Source organism: Conger conger, chromosome 14, assembly GCF_963514075.1.
Source record: "Conger conger chromosome 14, fConCon1.1, whole genome shotgun sequence".
Lineage (NCBI taxonomy): Eukaryota > Metazoa > Chordata > Actinopteri > Anguilliformes > Congridae > Conger > Conger conger.
Window position 1 is genome coordinate 2,458,528 of NC_083773.1, and position 16,192 is coordinate 2,474,719.

At 40.8% G+C, this 16,192-nt stretch overlaps 1 protein-coding gene and 1 long non-coding RNA gene across 23 annotated transcripts in view; one reads left to right on the forward strand and one right to left on the reverse strand.

Annotated features, from left to right (window-relative positions):
- Positions 1-16,192, forward strand: part of LOC133109589 (uncharacterized) — a 187,890-nt gene that overhangs the window by 93,343 nt on the left and 78,355 nt on the right. The gene's annotated exons all lie outside the window — the stretch shown is intronic.
- LOC133109566 (myosin heavy chain, fast skeletal muscle-like) lies at positions 810-15,519 on the reverse strand. The gene is made up of 41 exons (XM_061218937.1): positions 15,496-15,519; positions 15,132-15,169; positions 14,548-14,766; positions 13,462-13,605; positions 13,212-13,368; positions 12,442-12,469; positions 12,228-12,339; positions 12,048-12,140; positions 11,884-11,947; positions 11,697-11,795; positions 11,508-11,611; positions 10,922-11,060; positions 10,662-10,780; positions 10,348-10,497; positions 10,068-10,238; positions 9,672-9,978; positions 9,359-9,432; positions 9,091-9,178; positions 8,787-8,904; positions 8,510-8,633; positions 7,969-8,105; positions 7,476-7,731; positions 7,141-7,383; positions 6,874-7,050; positions 6,593-6,738; positions 6,421-6,511; positions 5,942-6,331; positions 5,726-5,852; positions 5,524-5,642; positions 5,176-5,372; positions 4,903-5,086; positions 4,624-4,789; positions 4,388-4,512; positions 3,791-4,099; positions 3,508-3,711; positions 3,261-3,386; positions 2,865-3,035; positions 2,415-2,519; positions 2,231-2,326; positions 1,069-1,200; positions 810-939 (listed from the first exon to the last, which is right to left on the reverse strand). Exons 3-41 carry the CDS (start codon positions 14,752-14,754, stop codon positions 922-924), a joined length of 5,817 nt encoding a protein of 1,938 aa, XP_061074921.1. The 5' UTR covers positions 14,755-14,766; positions 15,132-15,169; positions 15,496-15,519; the 3' UTR covers positions 810-921.

Genomic DNA, 16,192 nt, shown 5'->3' on the forward strand with positions numbered 1-16,192 from the left:
CCCCGTCGGCCGGGGCCTCTCTGTGCGGAGTTTGCATGTTCTCCCCGTGTCTGCGTGGGTTTCCTCCGGGTACTCCGGTTTCCTCCCACAGTCCAAAGACATGCATGTTAGGCTGATTGGAGAGTCTAAATTGCCCGTAGGTGTGAGTGAATGGTGTGTGTGCCTTGCGATGGACTGGCGACCTGTCCAGGGTGTATTCCTGGCTTTCGCCCAATGTATGCTGGGATAGGCTCCAGCCCCCCTGCGACCCTGTTCAGGATAAGCGGGTTCAGATAATGGATGGATGGATGGAATTCTCCAAAGCATTTAGCTTTTCCCATTGGGCTGTCTTTGCTGACTTTAATACACTATACTGTGACAGTCTGGTTTTACTGTAGGTCCTGATAAATTGACTCATTCATTGAAAGGGATATGTTCAAAGTAATAGCAGAAAGAGGAGGCAAAAACACACCAGGTGTATGCCAAGAGGTGGCAGCAACAGATGAGGGAGGCATATGACATTGCATCCAGGTCGATCCAGAAATCCGCGGCAAGAGGTAAAGCATATTATGACCACAAAAGACCAAGTCCTGTCCTTATGGCTGGTGACAGGGTCCAGGTGAGGAATATGTCAGAACGTGGAGGACCTGGGAAATTGTGTTCCTACTGGGAAGAAAAGGTATACATTGTCGTGACGCAAAAAGGGGAGGATAGCCCAGTTTATGAGGTAAAACCAGTGTGGCACGGGCAAGAAGAATTCTTCACGGAATTTGAAGTTCTAATGAGATCCCAAACAAGTTCTTTGAGTGAAAAATACAGAGTACCAGAAATGCGGAAGAGATGCTCAACTTTATTGATTTACAGCTTAAATGAGAACATTTCACAAGACATTTCACATATTGTATGAGTGCTTGTTACTGCGTCTCATCTGGGTTTCATTCCTTATTCGGCTTCTTTCACCTAAAAAAAAAAAAAGAACAGTGCATTTAGATCCTCATAGTCATCATTTACAGATCCAGTTCATTGGCAGTAGTTTTCATACAGTAGGCTATATGGGTTTAAATTAACCGATTTTGAGTGGTAACCTACCTTGCCGACGTCACGGCTCTTGGCTCTCAGCTTGTTGACCTGGGACTCAGCGATGTCGGCACGCTCCTGCGCTTCCTCCATCTCGTGCTGCACCTTCCTGTACCTGGACAGGTGGGTGTTGGCTTGTTCCTCCTGTGAGTGAGCAAGACATTTCACCAGTCAAAGTATTGCAGAGTAAATGTTTTCATACAGCTGTCAGGTTTAGGTTAGGTCAATTTTTTTACCTTTTTAATTTAATTGTCAATCATGCTACTATTTTTCTGCTTTTAGTCTTGTGTACTTGTTGAACAGATCACATTAGCTTTCAGCAAGTAGCAAGGTTTAGAGCTACCAATAAAACCCCCAACCAAACTAAGCAAAACAAGATGGGACAGTTCATATTTTTCTATGTGGTGCCTTATCTACTACCTCAATCATTATGCTGCTGTGGAGTGACAGTTTAGGGAGTTGTGTGACAAAGGTTTATGGGCACAGCTCATGATAATTGTGGAATGAGGCAAAAGCCTTGTGGAAATGATCCCCTGGATCTCGAGAGTAGAAAAATCAGAGCGTGTGAAAGGAACAATAAGATTGAACAGCTAATACTGAATTCCAAACATTGGTTCCTTGCACACAGTGCAGGAAAAATAATAAATTGCCAATGAATCAGAAATAACTGAACTACATGTTCTCAACCCCTGCACTAAAAATAGAACATGTTTCATCCAGCCAGTCTTGGATGCTGTTATAGCATTGGCCCCAAGCAAGTTTGCACATTTGACTTGACAAAACTCCCACTAGACTCAATTGAAGGATGTGATAACTGTTCTTCCAAACACTTCACTTACAAACATTATTTCAGTTACAAATGATTTTTTTCTCTTGTAATGAGACCTAAGGTAAGATTCGCAAGTGCACCGCAGTGAAAGCAGTGCAGTGACCTTATGCATTAATAATTCAGGTTAGCAGTGCAAGTCCAACATAGATGCAGCAATCTGAGAGCCTATATTTTACTAGTTGGTCAACAAAACATTTTGTTAAGGTAGCTGGCTGCTTAACAGATGCTATCTGCATCCCATCTCATGTCCCATGTCTGTTCCCTCTGATATTTCTAAAATATAAGCTTTCATCCCATCTCAAAAATACATTCCCTCTGGTATTGGATATTGAGCATTTGACTTACGGATTCCTCAGCCTGCCTCTTGTAGGACTTCACTTTGAGCTGCAGTTTGTCCACCAGGTCCTGCAGTCTGTGGACATTCTTCTTGTCCTCCTCAGTCTGCAGAGGGTAAAGCAGGTTCAGAAGAGGTAGCATGCCTGGTTGTTGTTTTGTCCACTGTTTTAGGTTAAGATGTATGAAACCATACCTGGTAGGTGAGCTCCTTGACTCTCCTCTCATATTTACGGACACCTTTGACGGCTTCGGCTCCACGTCTCTGTTCAGCCTCAACTTCAGATTCTAGCTCGCGCACCTTGAATCCAAAAATGTCAAAATAAATGTGTAACTATAACTATGTACAGAATAGCCAGAACATACTTGTGTTTTAATCATATATGCCACATAGGATTGCATTGGATTTAAAAAATGTTTTTAGTACACACAGGAGATAACTGCATTATTGTCATCTGACAAGTACATTTTAAAATAGGTACTTATCTCTATTTTCTAAATCTGTAGGCTTAAAGCTTTTGACCTGAAGTAATTCATAATTGCATGTGAATTATGTTGTGTAACTTTGATTCTCTTAATGCTGTGCTTGCAATTTCCAAAGTGAGCACTTTGATTTGGATGACTGAAGTTGCCGCTGGTAACTTACCCTTGCTTCCAGTTTCTGGAGCTGTTTCTTTCCACCCTTCATGGCCAGATTCTCAGCCTCATCCAGACGGTGCTGCAGGTCCTTGACTGTAATCTCCAGGTTCTTCTTCATCCTCTCCAGATGAGCGCTGGTGTCCTGCTCCTTCTTCAGCTCCTCTGCCATCATGGCGGCCTGCAGTTTTATACAGTTTAGTCACAGGTTTTCTATACAAATCATTTTCAACTTAAGGTCAATGTTATTTTTGGCAGTCAAAGCTCATAGATGGGTAGGTGTAGGCTAGTAGTACAGTTGTCCTGCACAGTTATTGCTCCCTTATGCAAATCAAATTTAATGTATTACCCCATTAAAAAAACAAGCTAATATAATACAGGTAAAACTGATATGAGTAGCACTCACATCTGTGATGGCCTTCTTGGCTTTCTCCTCAGCATTTCTTGCTTCCTGGATGGTGTCATCAACTTCACCTTGAATCTGGACAAGGTCAGCTTCCAGCTTCTTCTTGGTGTTGATAAGGCTGGTGTTCTGGACACAATGGGATATTTTTAGATTGCCATGTAATTATGGTGTAATTCACCCTATTGTCCGGTAAAATGAGAAAGGAATGATCAAATTAAAATAATAAAGTAATGCCTTATTGACTCACTTGGGAGTGCAGCAGTCCCACGCGCTCACTTGCATCGATCAGCTCCTGCTCGGCCACTTTGCGGCCCCTCTCTGTCTGTTCCAGAGCAACCCTCAGTTCTTCAATCTCAGCCAGCATCAGGTTGTTCCTGCGCTCCACCATGGCAACCTGTTCCTTCATGTCCTCCTGTCCTCTGATCGCATCATCAAGGTGCAGTTGGGCATCCTGACAGAGATTAATAAAGTTAATTGTGTATGAAAGCCTGAACATGTTGGAGCTGAGCACAGGTATTTTAGAAACATACCTTGAGCTGTCCTTGGACATTCCTCAGTTGCTTCTGGGCTTCAGCTGCCTGGCGGTTGGCATGGCTCAGCTGAATCTCCATCTCATTGAGGTCTCCCTCCATCTTCTTCTTGATTCTCAGGGCATCATTCCTGCTCCTCACCTCAGCATCAAGGGTGGTCTGCATAGACTCAATCACCCTCTGGCTGTTCCTCTTGATCTGCTCCATCTCCTCATCCTTCTCCGATAACTTCCTGTCAATTTCACCCTTGACCTGATTGAGCTCCAGCTGTATCCTGAGAATCTTGGACTCCTCATGCTCCAGTGCTCCCTATGAAATTGTGAGAAAAAATGCGTTTTGCAGTAATTGAGAAGCAATTGAGAAAATGTATAATATTTGTTAAAAGGATTCACAAGTAAGCAACAAACATGATCAATTATTGAATTTTATGAAACACTTTCATTGCCCAATATGAAATAATAATTCTCTATTATACAGACTTAAAATCACATTCCGAAAAAACAAAACAAAATGTCAAATGTAGCAAACCAGAAAATATAAAATTGAAACTGAAGCTACATTGCATTACATGTATGAAATTTGTTAGGGTGTGATTACCTCTGCCTCTTCTAAGGCTGTCTGGATTTCTGCTTTCTCACTCTCCGCAGTCTTCTTTGCCTTTTCCAGCTCATGAATGGTCTTTCCGCTCTCTCCAATCTGTTCAGTCAGGTCGGAAATCTCCTCTGGAATGACAATTGAAAACAATTTAATGATTGTAGTAACTATGGTTATTGCATGTATTTACGAAGGTTGTGTTGAGTATGATTCTCAAATGAAATATCACGTGCACATACGCTGCAGATTCTTGTTCTCTCTCTTCAGTGTCTCCAGTTGGTCCAGAGTCTCTTCATAGGAGTTCTTCATCTTGAAGAGCTCAGTGCTGAGAGAACGGGCCTCTTTCAGCGCTCCCTCCAACTCGGCCTGGCCTTCCTCAAACTTCTGTTTCCATTCGGCCAGAACCTGAATGAAAGACAAAACGCAGCCATTAATACCACTTCCAGCTGGCCTTCATTTTGAACCTGATAGTGACATACAACACAGTTGTTAATGAGCCCAGCTTTGGTTAGATTTACCTTATCGAAGTTCCTCTGTTTCTTGTCAAGGTTGGCAGCCAGGGCATTTGCTCTCTCCACATCAATCATGAGATCCTCCACTTCACCCTGCAGCCTCTGCTTGGTCTTCTCCAGAGAGGCACACTTGGAGTTGACAGCCTCAATGGACTCCTCTGCCTCCTGAAGACGCTGTGCAAGCTTCTTCCTGTAGAGAGTGGCATTTCATTTGGTTTGCAAGACTCTTTCTGATTGTGTGATATGCAGTGGTTCTATAATATAAAACTGTTTAGTTACTTGGCCTCCTCCAGCTCCTCAGTGCGCTGGATGGCATCAGTCTCATATTTGGATCTCCACTGAGCCACCTCACTGTTGGCCTTGGACATTCCACGCTGCAGCTCAGCCTTGGCCTCCTGCTCCTCCTCATACTGCTCCCTCAGCATGTCACAGTCATGGCGGGCTGACTGCAAACCGTGGGCCAGGGCATTCTTGGCCTTAAGTCAAAGCAAAGGTTAGAATGCAAATGAATGAATGGATGTATTAGAGAATGCTGTGGAATTAAGAGTACAGTTCATGTATATGCCTTCCAGGCCCTTGTTGGTTAATTAAGCTGTGAAATACTGTTATGTTTGATCAATCTATTACCTTGACCTCCTCTTCAATGTGCCTCTTGAGCTCCTCAATCTGCTGTGTGTAGGCTTGTTTGCTTCTTGTCAGCTGGGAAACAAGAGCTTCCTTCTCCTCTAACTGGCGACTCAATTCACCTGAGTAAACCAAAGTATTGTGAATCTCCATCATATTTTTATTTCACATTTTGAAATCAAAAATCTATATTTGATATATGTACCATTTTCAGTATGAAGTCTTGCTTTGTGTGCGCTTGTGTCATTCAGCTGGCGTAAATGCTCATCGCTCTTGGTTTTCAGTTCACTCAGTTGATCTTCAAGGGTACGGCACATTTTCTCAAGGTTGCCCTGTTAGAAAAAAGTTTCTTTAGAACCCATCATGTTTGGTGAAAGAAACCAGACACGTCTGAAGTTATGTGCGTAGACCTTCTCTTTACCTTTGATTTAGCAACAGCCTCCATGTTACTGGAGAGGTCATCAATCTCCATTTTGTATTCACTCTTCTCCTTCTCCAGTTTCTGCTTGACGCGCTGAAGGTTGTCGATTTGTTCTCCCAGCTCTGCCACGCTGTCGGCCTGCTTCTTGCGGAGGGCGGAAGCGGTGGCTTCATGTTGCAGGGTGGACTCTTCAAGATCACGGCGCAGCTTCTGGAACTCAGCTTCACGCTTCTTGTTCATCTCAATCTGAGCAGATGTGGCACCACCTGCTTCTTCTAGCCTCTCACTGATCTCCTCAAGTTCCCTGGAGAGATCAGCCCTCTGCTTCTCAACCTTGGCCCGAGCAGCACGCTCAGCCTCGATTTCTTCCTCCAACTCCTCAATACGAGCCTGTGGCACACAATAGAAAAAGGGTTTAGGATATACATGGAACTTTTGTCATGTGTAATACATGAAAATTGGCTGCTTTGACAGAGTACCTGGAGTTCTTTAATCTTTTTCTGAAGCTGAGCACCCAAAGTTTGTTCATCCTCAATCTTGCTGAGAAGCTGGCTCATCTCAAAGTCCTTCCTGTGGAGAGAACACCATGAAAAAATAAGAATCTTTATCATTACATTTTCAGTCATTGTATTGATTTGAATCCTCCCTTACTTCTTGATCTTTTCATCTGACTGCTGCTTGTCATTCTCCAGATCCATTATGGATTCCTGCGCCAGTTTCAGATCACCTTCAAGCTTTCTCTTGGCTCTCTCAAGGTCCATGCGAAGCTTCTTCTCCTGTTCCAGAGATCCTTCCAGCTATTGTAGGGAATACAGGTAAAAAAATCTGTAAAAAGCCCTATTTATCCATAATCATCTTCTTGCCACTATATAATTCTGGTTTCTGTTCCCAAGGTTTTACCTTTTGGTCAAGAGCCCTCATGTTTTACTCACATCATCCACTTGCTGTTCAAGCTTGGTCTTTGCTTTGGTCAGAGTGTTGACTTTGTCCTCCTCTGCCTGGAGATCATCCAGGGTCTGCTGGTGTGCCTCTTGGAGGGCCTTCTTCTCTTTTGTCAACTTGGCAATAGTCTCATCCTGAGAGGCCATCTCTTCAGTCAGGTTCTTCACCTAAAGGGATTCATGTCACAGCATGTTAGGGAGATGTCACATCCCTGCAAAAACACAAACACACAAGCACTATATTGATGAATTGTGAACCTTGTTTTCTGTGGCATGTTTCTCCTTCTCCACTTTGGCCAAGGTGAGCTCTAAGTCATCGATGTCTTTCTTCAGCTCAGAGCATTCATCCTCCAGTTTCCTCTTCTTGGCAGTGAGCTCAGCATTCATTTCCTCCTCATCCTCCAGTCTCTCATTTGTCTCTTTGAGTTTTGCTTCAAACTGGATCTTCGCTTTGATGAGTCCCTCACATCTTTCCTCAGCATCAGCAAGGCCCTCACTTTCCTTGAATAAATTCAACATTTCATGAAATTCTTAAGCAGGAAGCAATTTGTGATAACTGTTATGACAATAGGAGAATTACATGGCCAACTTACAGATGCAACAGCCAACTGCAGGTCATTCTTTTCCTGCAGCAGAGAGACCATTTTCTCCTCAAGCTCCTTCTTCTTGGCTAATGCCTTTGCCAGATCCTCTTTGCACTTAGTGAACTCTTCCTTCATGTTGGACATCTCCTTCTCAGCTTCAGCACTCTTGAGAAGTGGCTTGATCTTGAAGTAGAGCTTCATCCATGGCCAGTGTTTCACATTCATGAATGAGCGCATGTTGTATTGGATGGAGTAAATGGACTCTCTGTGTAAAACATGATCAAAGTGAAGTATTTCTGAAGAATACAGCAGAATTGTTTACTTGAAATGAAGTAATTGGTTGATAGTTTATGCAAATAACAAATAGCTCATTTAATGCAGATACTGTTATAATTCAATGTTTACAGAAAGTCATGTAGTAGTACACAGAAACATTAGAAAAGTATTTTACATGATGAACCCCCTGAAATTGGTTCAATATTTTCTGCATTATAACATGTACCTCCTTTCCATCATTTTGACGAACTCTCTTCTCATGAGGTAGCCACGGCTGAGGGCCTGAGTCATGGTCACCAGCGTTGCCAGTTTCTCATCACGCATCTCCTCCAGGGTACCCAGCAGACCAGCTTTGAAGAACACCTGGAGGAAATCATGTAAATATTCAGTGAATAATAAGGCATAACGTACATCATATGATGAAGGAACAAGCTCATAATTGAACAGTATATACTATGTCTGTGTGTGTGTGTGTGTGTGAGAGATATATACACTATAACATGCCATGCATATTCAATAATGTATAACACCAGAGGGAGGTGTCATGCATTTTTGTACTGTATATGCTCACACATGGAGCGATTTGTATCTCTTAGGCCATAGCAACAATTAAAACAATATTTAAGAAACTTTTAAGAGAGTACAAAACTGAGACTACTATACACAAATCTGCCACTTTGCTCCTCTAGTAAGGATCAATTACATTTTAAGCTTAAGAACTCATTATCATTTACAGAAATGCAATTCAGGCCCTTCAATTCTCTTACCTTGGTGTGGCCAAACTTGTACTGAGTGTGGTCCACATCAATGGAGCCCAGGAGCTTCTCAGAAGCTTTCTTGTTGTCAATGAACTGTCCCTCAGGGATGACACTGGCATTCAATACCTTGTATCTAAAAGAAAATACTGCCATTTTTAACTGGAGACATTGCTATGAAGTGTGCTTGATTGATAGTCAGTCATGGATTATTGTGGACAATAACTACATTACATTATAGCAACACTGTGGTCTATATACTCATGTATTAAAGAGGTGCATAAGATACCTCTGCTTGAAGTCACCATAGAGGATTCTGCTGGGGAAGCCCTTTCTGCAGATTCTGATGCCTTCCAGCACACCATTACACCTCAGCTGGTGGATAACCAAGAAGTTCTCCATCAGACCTAGAAAACAAGAAAATATGTTTATAATTCATCAATCATCATAATATATACAGTGATACTGTAAATGCAAGATATTGTGTCTCACAACACTACAATGTAGTTACTGCTACAAGGATTTATACTATTCTGTTTCTTGGATTCTTTTTTGACAAGTTGAGCTTATGGGGCCTTAAGTACAGTCCTTACCAGGTGTCTTTGATTCATTAGGAATCAAGCAACGCACAAAGTGAGGATGTGTGCTCCTCAGGTTGGTCATCAGCTTGCCCAAGTTCTCCTGTGAGAGAGGAGGAGGCAAAATATAGAAATAGGAAGCTGTAGAACGCTTTTTTACATTAATTCAATCTATTATGTGAACATCACATGTACACGTTACGGTAATATTACACAGACACAGTGATATCACTGCCAACTATTCTTGGATAACAGTATAGTTTCACTTGCATTCCTCCCTTACCCTGAAGAGAGCAGACACAGTCTGGAAGGAGCCACCCTTCTTCTTGCCAGCCTTTTTGCCACCCTTTGCAGCTTCTGTTTGTACATGACAAATGAAACAGTTGGTTTTAATACTATTTTGAAGTAAAATCAAGAAAAGTTGAGAAAAATCACTTTTAGTTACCTGCTTTTCATAAGGAACTATGATTTCTATTTTCGCATTTCCTATCAAATTGAGTGTCTTTGCCATTTTTTGAGAGATTTATTCTGATCAACCTTTTTTTTGTGACTTACAATGAAGACTTTTTTAGCTAAATCAATCGGCACAGCCATACCTTCAGCTCCACCGTGGGCTGCATACAGGTGACACAGCAGTTTGACTGAGGACTTCTGGTACAGCTGTACTACAGAGTCGTTCAGAGGGTCCTTGTTCTTGTCCAGCCAGCCGTTGATGTTGTAGTCCACAGTGCCAGCATAGTGCACCAGGGCGAAGTGGGCCTCAGCCTTTCCTTTGGCAGGTTTGGGCTTCTGGAACGCGTTGGTTTTGCCCAGATGTTGGTCATAGAGCTTGTTCTTAAAGGTTGTGTCAGAAGCCTTGGGGAACATGCACTCCTCTTCAAGGATGGAGAAGATGCCCATTGGCTGGTGAAGGCAAAAATATTTCCATGAGGAGACATCAGGGGTAACAGAACATGTTTGTGTCTGTCGATAATAAAGGGCATCTCACATACCTTCTCAATAAGCTCAATGCAGGCAGCCAAGTCCATACCAAAATCAATGAACTCCCAATCAATTCCCTCTTTCTTGTACTCCTCTTGTTCCAGCACAAACATGTGGTGGTTGAAAAACTGTTGCAGTTTCTCATTGGTGAAGTTGATACACAGCTGCTCCAAGCTGTTGAACTGAATTTTTGAGAAGATACAAACTTTAGTGAAATTTGATTAAGGCCCTCATATTGTGATATTTCATGTACAAGAATTTGTGATAATATGACGGGGCACCGCCACTCACATCAAAGATTTCAAATCCAGCGATATCCAGGACACCAATGAAGTAATTTCTCTGTTGCTTTGTGTCCAACATCTCATTGATGCGAATGACCATCCACAAGAACATTTTCTCATAGACAGATTTGCACAGAGCATTAACAGAGTTGTGGACCTATTAGTGTAATGAGAAAAAGAGATAAATGCCATATTTGAATGTGTTATATTCTGTATATTTCACTATTGTTTCAGTACTGATGAATCACTATTCAGCAAATTGTATAGTGTATTATAATATTTGAGTATTATACAAAAATATTTTTCATTGAGATACATTACCTGTGGTACAGTCTGTCCCTTGGTCACAAACTCATTTCCGACCTTCACTCTGGGGTAGCACAGACATTTCAGCAGGTCAGCTGAGTTCAGGCCCATGAGGTAAGAAATTTTATCTGCCACTGAAATGAAGAGAATCAAGGTGTGATTCTACATGTTAAAATCGTAGTCAACCACAAAAAATGTAATCAGCGTAACCATTGCATAATCCTCTTAGCTACTTTGACGTTGGTGCATTAACGGAGCCAATGTGTTGCACTTACCCTCAGTGCCATCTGGTTCAGCCTGCTCCTCGCGCTGCTTTTGCTTAAACTTCATGTTCCCGTGATGCAAACAAGCACCAGTCAGCTTGTAGATGCCCAACTTCTCATCACCAGTGAAGCCCAAGATATCAATGGCAGTCTACAATGAAAACAAAAAATGTTCATCAGAATTCATCAGAGTTTTCAGCCTGGATTTGCTCAACATCATCATTTAAGCTTTATTCTTCAAGTGTCACAAGTGTCATGGGTCATTCTTGAATTCACAATAATTGCTGGGTTTCTAAGGAAATACACTAACACCTGAATTAATTTTCAAGACAATATTCAGGACAAATAATAAATTATCAGTTGGAATTCACGACAACCTGTTTTCACATGGAATTAAAATATGTAGTCAAGATTTTCTCCGGTGACAATGCAAGAATTAATGTTTGAAGGGGTATCTGCTAGCCAGTCAGGCTGCTGGGAAGTCAGGGTGAACGATTACAGTGTACTGCAAAGTCCTGTATAGCAACTTTGTTGCTTCAGAAATACTGGTATAAAGCAGCACTTTTTGTAATTGATTTGGTGAAGAAAAATCACTTACATCTGTGGCAATGAACTCCTCCACGTCATCTATACTTTTGACAGTGATTTCACCTTGGCTGATCATGGGGTAATCATATGGGTTGGTGGTAATGAGTAGACCCTCTGTAATAAACAATAATCAGTTATACTGAAAATTGCAAGTGTTATTCACAGAATTAAATCTGTTGCAGAATGACAGATTTCACACCTAGCAGTTCAGGTTTGTGGCCTGTCATAAGCTGGTAGAAGATGTGGTAGCTGCGCTCAGCTGACAGCTGGAATGTTACTCTTGACTTTTCCAGCAAATCTGTGGGAAGAAAATTGCATTTTCATAAAAAGGTTTTTACAGTAGAATCCCTTGCTAAATTGATACAGTGTGTCAGGTAGAGACTTACAGGTTTCAATATCAGCAGAAGCCAGTTTGCCTGTTGTACCAAAGTGGATTCTGATGAACTTTCCCTGAAAAATTAACAAAATGAAATTTTGGGATTAAATGCCGCATTATTTCAGTACTGTTAATGTAAGGAAGTTTGAACTTTAAATATATCTTCAAACTTACAAAACGGGAGGAGTTGTCATTCCTCACGGTCTTGGCATTACCATAAGCCTCCAGCAGGGGGTTTGCTGCAATGATTTGATCCTCCAGTGATCCCTACAGGAGACACCAGACACTTCAGAAATGTGCAACAACAGTTAATGTTCCCAAGATATTTGCACATTTCTAGAGACTCCCTCTGACCTGCATTTTGCTAGCTGATTGCTCAGCTTTCTTTCCTCCAGCCACTGCGATTGTCGCGAAGTACTGGATGACACGTTTTGTGTTCACAGTTTTCCCTGCACCAGATTCTCCGCTGTGGAAGAACAGAAAGAACATTGCTTTTCATTTTTACAAACATTTAATTTTAGCTTTCTTTTAATCATGGTTTTGGAAATGTACTGTATGGGGTACATACGTAATCAGAACGGACTGGTTCTCACGATCTGCAACAGGAAAGATTGGAAATTTGTTATATTGATACACTTCTTTCATTCTTATCCTTTTTCTTTTCAAATGAGACGGACCTTACTCAACAACAGATTACCCTTTCTTTTTAATCCCATCCCACCCTGTTTGCAATCAATACACATGATTGAGGCTATTTGTATTCACATGGCTGGTACTGTTCAGCTGGTGAGATTGATTCCTTTCTCAGCAGGATTCTACATTTGGAAACATTATTGGCATTTGTCAGACGCTCTTATCCAGAGCGACATACAGTTAGACCAAGCAGGAGACAGTCCTCCCCCTGGAGCAATGCAGGGTTAAGGGCCTTGCTCAAGGGCCCAACGGCTGTGCAGATCTTATTGTGGCTACACCAGGAATTGAACCACCCACCTTGCGTGTCCCAGTCATTTACCTTAACCACTACACTACAGGCCGCCCCAGAAACATTTGTTTTGGGTGCCAATAAATCATTCCCATATTCAGTTAATCTGTCCTGCAGCACCAAAGTTGTTTGTAAAGTCACTTAGATTTCCTCCCCATTCTAACATTTGGTCTGAGAAACAGCTGAACCTCTTGGCCATGGCTGCATGCTATTTTGCATTTAGATGCTGCCATATCATTAACTGATTAAATATTTGCATTAACAAGCTGGTTTACAGGTGTACCTAACTGAGTATCTACTACTGTAAACCTGTATTTTAGAGTAACTTGAAAATGTGTACCAGAAGATATTCGTACCTGTGAGCATGAACTGATAGGCATTGTCAGAGATGGAGAAGATGTGGGGTGGGGCTTCAATTCTCTTTTTGCCTCTGTATGCTTCCACAACAACAGAATCGTACACTGGGAGCCACTTGTAGGGATTCACAGTGACGCAGAACAGCCCAGAGTAGGTCTGAAACAGTGACAGTAGATACATTATGTGCAGGAACACATTCATTTCTTTGCATTTTGTAAATGTATTAAAGTGTTTTTGAGGAAAACTCACATAGATCATCCATGCTGCATAGCGCTCTTTGAGGTTATACAGCACACAGGGCTCATTGAGGTGGGTCATCATGGCCATGTCCTCAATCTTGTCGTATTTGGGAGGATTCATTGGGTGGATGTCATCCTCCTTGACTGTTAGTTTCTGTGAAATAGAAAATTGAAGTGGTTATTAATATTATTATTATTATTATTATTATTATTATTACTACTATTATCAAGCACTATGTGCTTGGAGCCCTATTTATAATTATAATTATTTTCCGCCCGCTTTGAATGCTTATATCTCCCAAACGGTCTGGTGAAAACTCTTGCAACTTGCTAGGCATGTTACGAATATGTGCATTTGAGGGCTATTAGAATATGGCACCAGTTGGCCTAGTAGTGGCTTTATAGAGCACGTTTGAAAATGGAAAAATTTGAAAAGCCATAACTTTTGAACCAATATTTTAGACAATGAAATGCTAAAAAAAAAATCTTTCTTCTGATAAAACGTACATCTGATTGATGTCAGATTTGGTGGCTATCAGCTATGGCCTATTCCCGAAGTAGATTGTGAGGAAATTGTTAATCCATCAAAAACTGAATGGCTACTGAAATTGACCCATGTGGGCTCCATTTAAACAGCTGTAATTAATTCCAGACAGCTCATTCAGCCTTGATCATTTTCTACATCGAAGGCAATGAACAATACAAAACTTTAATGTACGCAATAGAGAATTTTTATAGTGGCCGCTATAAAATAATTGGTAATTTAGCATTTTTATTTTGGAAAAAATACAATGTAAAAATCTTCACATGAAGCGTAAATCCAATCAATATGCCATTTGGAACAAGAACACTTTGTTTAACCGGCTATCTAAATTGCGAAGGAAAAGTTTCAAAATGATAGCCAATCATATTTTCATATGAAAATTAGCATGCAATGCTAAGTCAGAATTGTAAGCCATGGCTTGCCAAGGGGGCACTAGGGGTTGCTGTAGCTCCATAATTAATTTAGCCGTCATTGGCCTTCTCCAGCATTGCACTCTGTGCTTGGACCCTGTTTATCGCAGCTATTATTATTATTATTATTTTCTCTACTTACTTGATGCCCTTCCAGAGTTTCAACGGTGGCTTTGCCCCCCTCTCTGCTAACGAGTTTCCCCTTGAGGTACATCTCCTTGGGCTCAGCCACAAAGTAGGCCGTTTTGGCATCAAAGGGTGTGTTCTGGGCCTCGATTCTCTCCTTCTCAGGCTTCCGGAGGAAAACGGATGCTGGCCCGAAGACCGACATCTCCGCATCTGTACTCATGATGGCAATTTACTGAGGAGAAACAAAGTAAATGTTCAAGCAACTGAATCCAACATTTTATCGAAGTGAACTAGAAAGATTTCAGTCACAAAGACAAAATGAACAAGATGGCCTGTTACATAGTGGTTTTTAAATATGTACCCAGTAAATGCTCAACTATACCTGGTAAAAAGTTGAAAATGTTTTGGGTAGAAAAATATATAAATGGCTCTCTTCATTATCAAATGCGCTCTGAGCTCAAATACAAATACAAATTTGTTTTTATCTTGGGTGAATTTAGGTAGGAAAACGGGGGGGGTGGGGGGTCGGGGATTCTTCAGATGTGCTGTTAGGCTTTATTCTTTTTGATTGTTAAAGCAATTTATGTTTAGGCCTACCTCCTTCAATGCCAAGAGAAAAAGGTGGTCTTTGAGTGCTGAAAAAAACAGTTTTCCATTAATACAGTATTAAATGTAAACTACATGTACGCTATTTCGTAATTTGCTCAATTTCAAGGGAAAACATGAAGGCCCGCTATTGGCTTTTTAAAATGGTTGAGATACTCAGGAATATGCTGATATGCTTATGTCTTTATGTAATTTCAATACAATTACCACACATGTGATACAAATACTGTATCAGTTTATGTTTTTGTTATTTCTATTTGACATTACTCTTAACATAATGAACTTATACACAATCCCTTCGGGCTTCATACTGTACATTGTAAGCTGCTCCAATATCACAGTAAATCTCACTCACCTTGCAGGGTGCCAGCCAGTCCCTGGGGGTATGAGGGTGGCATCTTTTATAGAGAGGGATTTGTCTTCACTCAGCAGAACTCAACCCCTCTATTTGGTCATGTATCTTTCCCCTTACTGGCTATCTAGTGCCCGTAGCAGTAGATATGATATTATTTTTATCTTCTGATAAATCATTGGTATTTCTTAGTGAAAATAATACTACATGGGGGTTCATAATAAATTATAGGAACCTGAATCGGAGAAAACTGGGAAGCAAAAAATATAATTTTAATACATATTGTTCTGCACAATATTTGATTCATGATAACATATATTTTGTCCTGAAGTACAGTACAGTATAAAACTTTTCAAATGTATGAATTTATTATTATTTTTTTTTTATTGTACTTGCTACAATATACTTTCTTTTATTATACATATTATACATTACATTATAGTTAATCTCATCTTTTGGATTTTTTATGCATTTAAAATATTTTTAATGGGTGGCTTCATGGTATAACCTTAAACTTTTAAAGATTGAACTAATATGCATTTCAGTGGAACTGTCATAAAGAACATGGGAGCTTAGTGTAGCTGTGTAGAGATTATTAAATTAAACTGATATAATCACTTGCAGTGCTTACAAGTAGCAATACTGGGAGTGACAATTCCCAGAACATTTACAAATAATGACACCTCATGACACCTCAATG

Bases quoted from the DNA above. Each gene is read 5' to 3' on its own strand.
- LOC133109566 (XM_061218937.1), bottom strand. From the start codon at position 14,754: ATGAGTACAGATGCGGAGATGTCGGTCTTCGGGCCAGCATCCGTTTTC. The intron at 12,470-13,211 runs GTACGAATATCT...TTCCTGTTGCAG, and splicing joins CTATCAGTTCATGCTCACAG to ATCGTGAGAACCAGTCCGTT. The intron at 11,948-12,047 runs GTAAGTTTGAAG...TTAATTTTTCAG, and splicing joins ATGACAACTCCTCCCGTTTT to GGAAAGTTCATCAGAATCCA.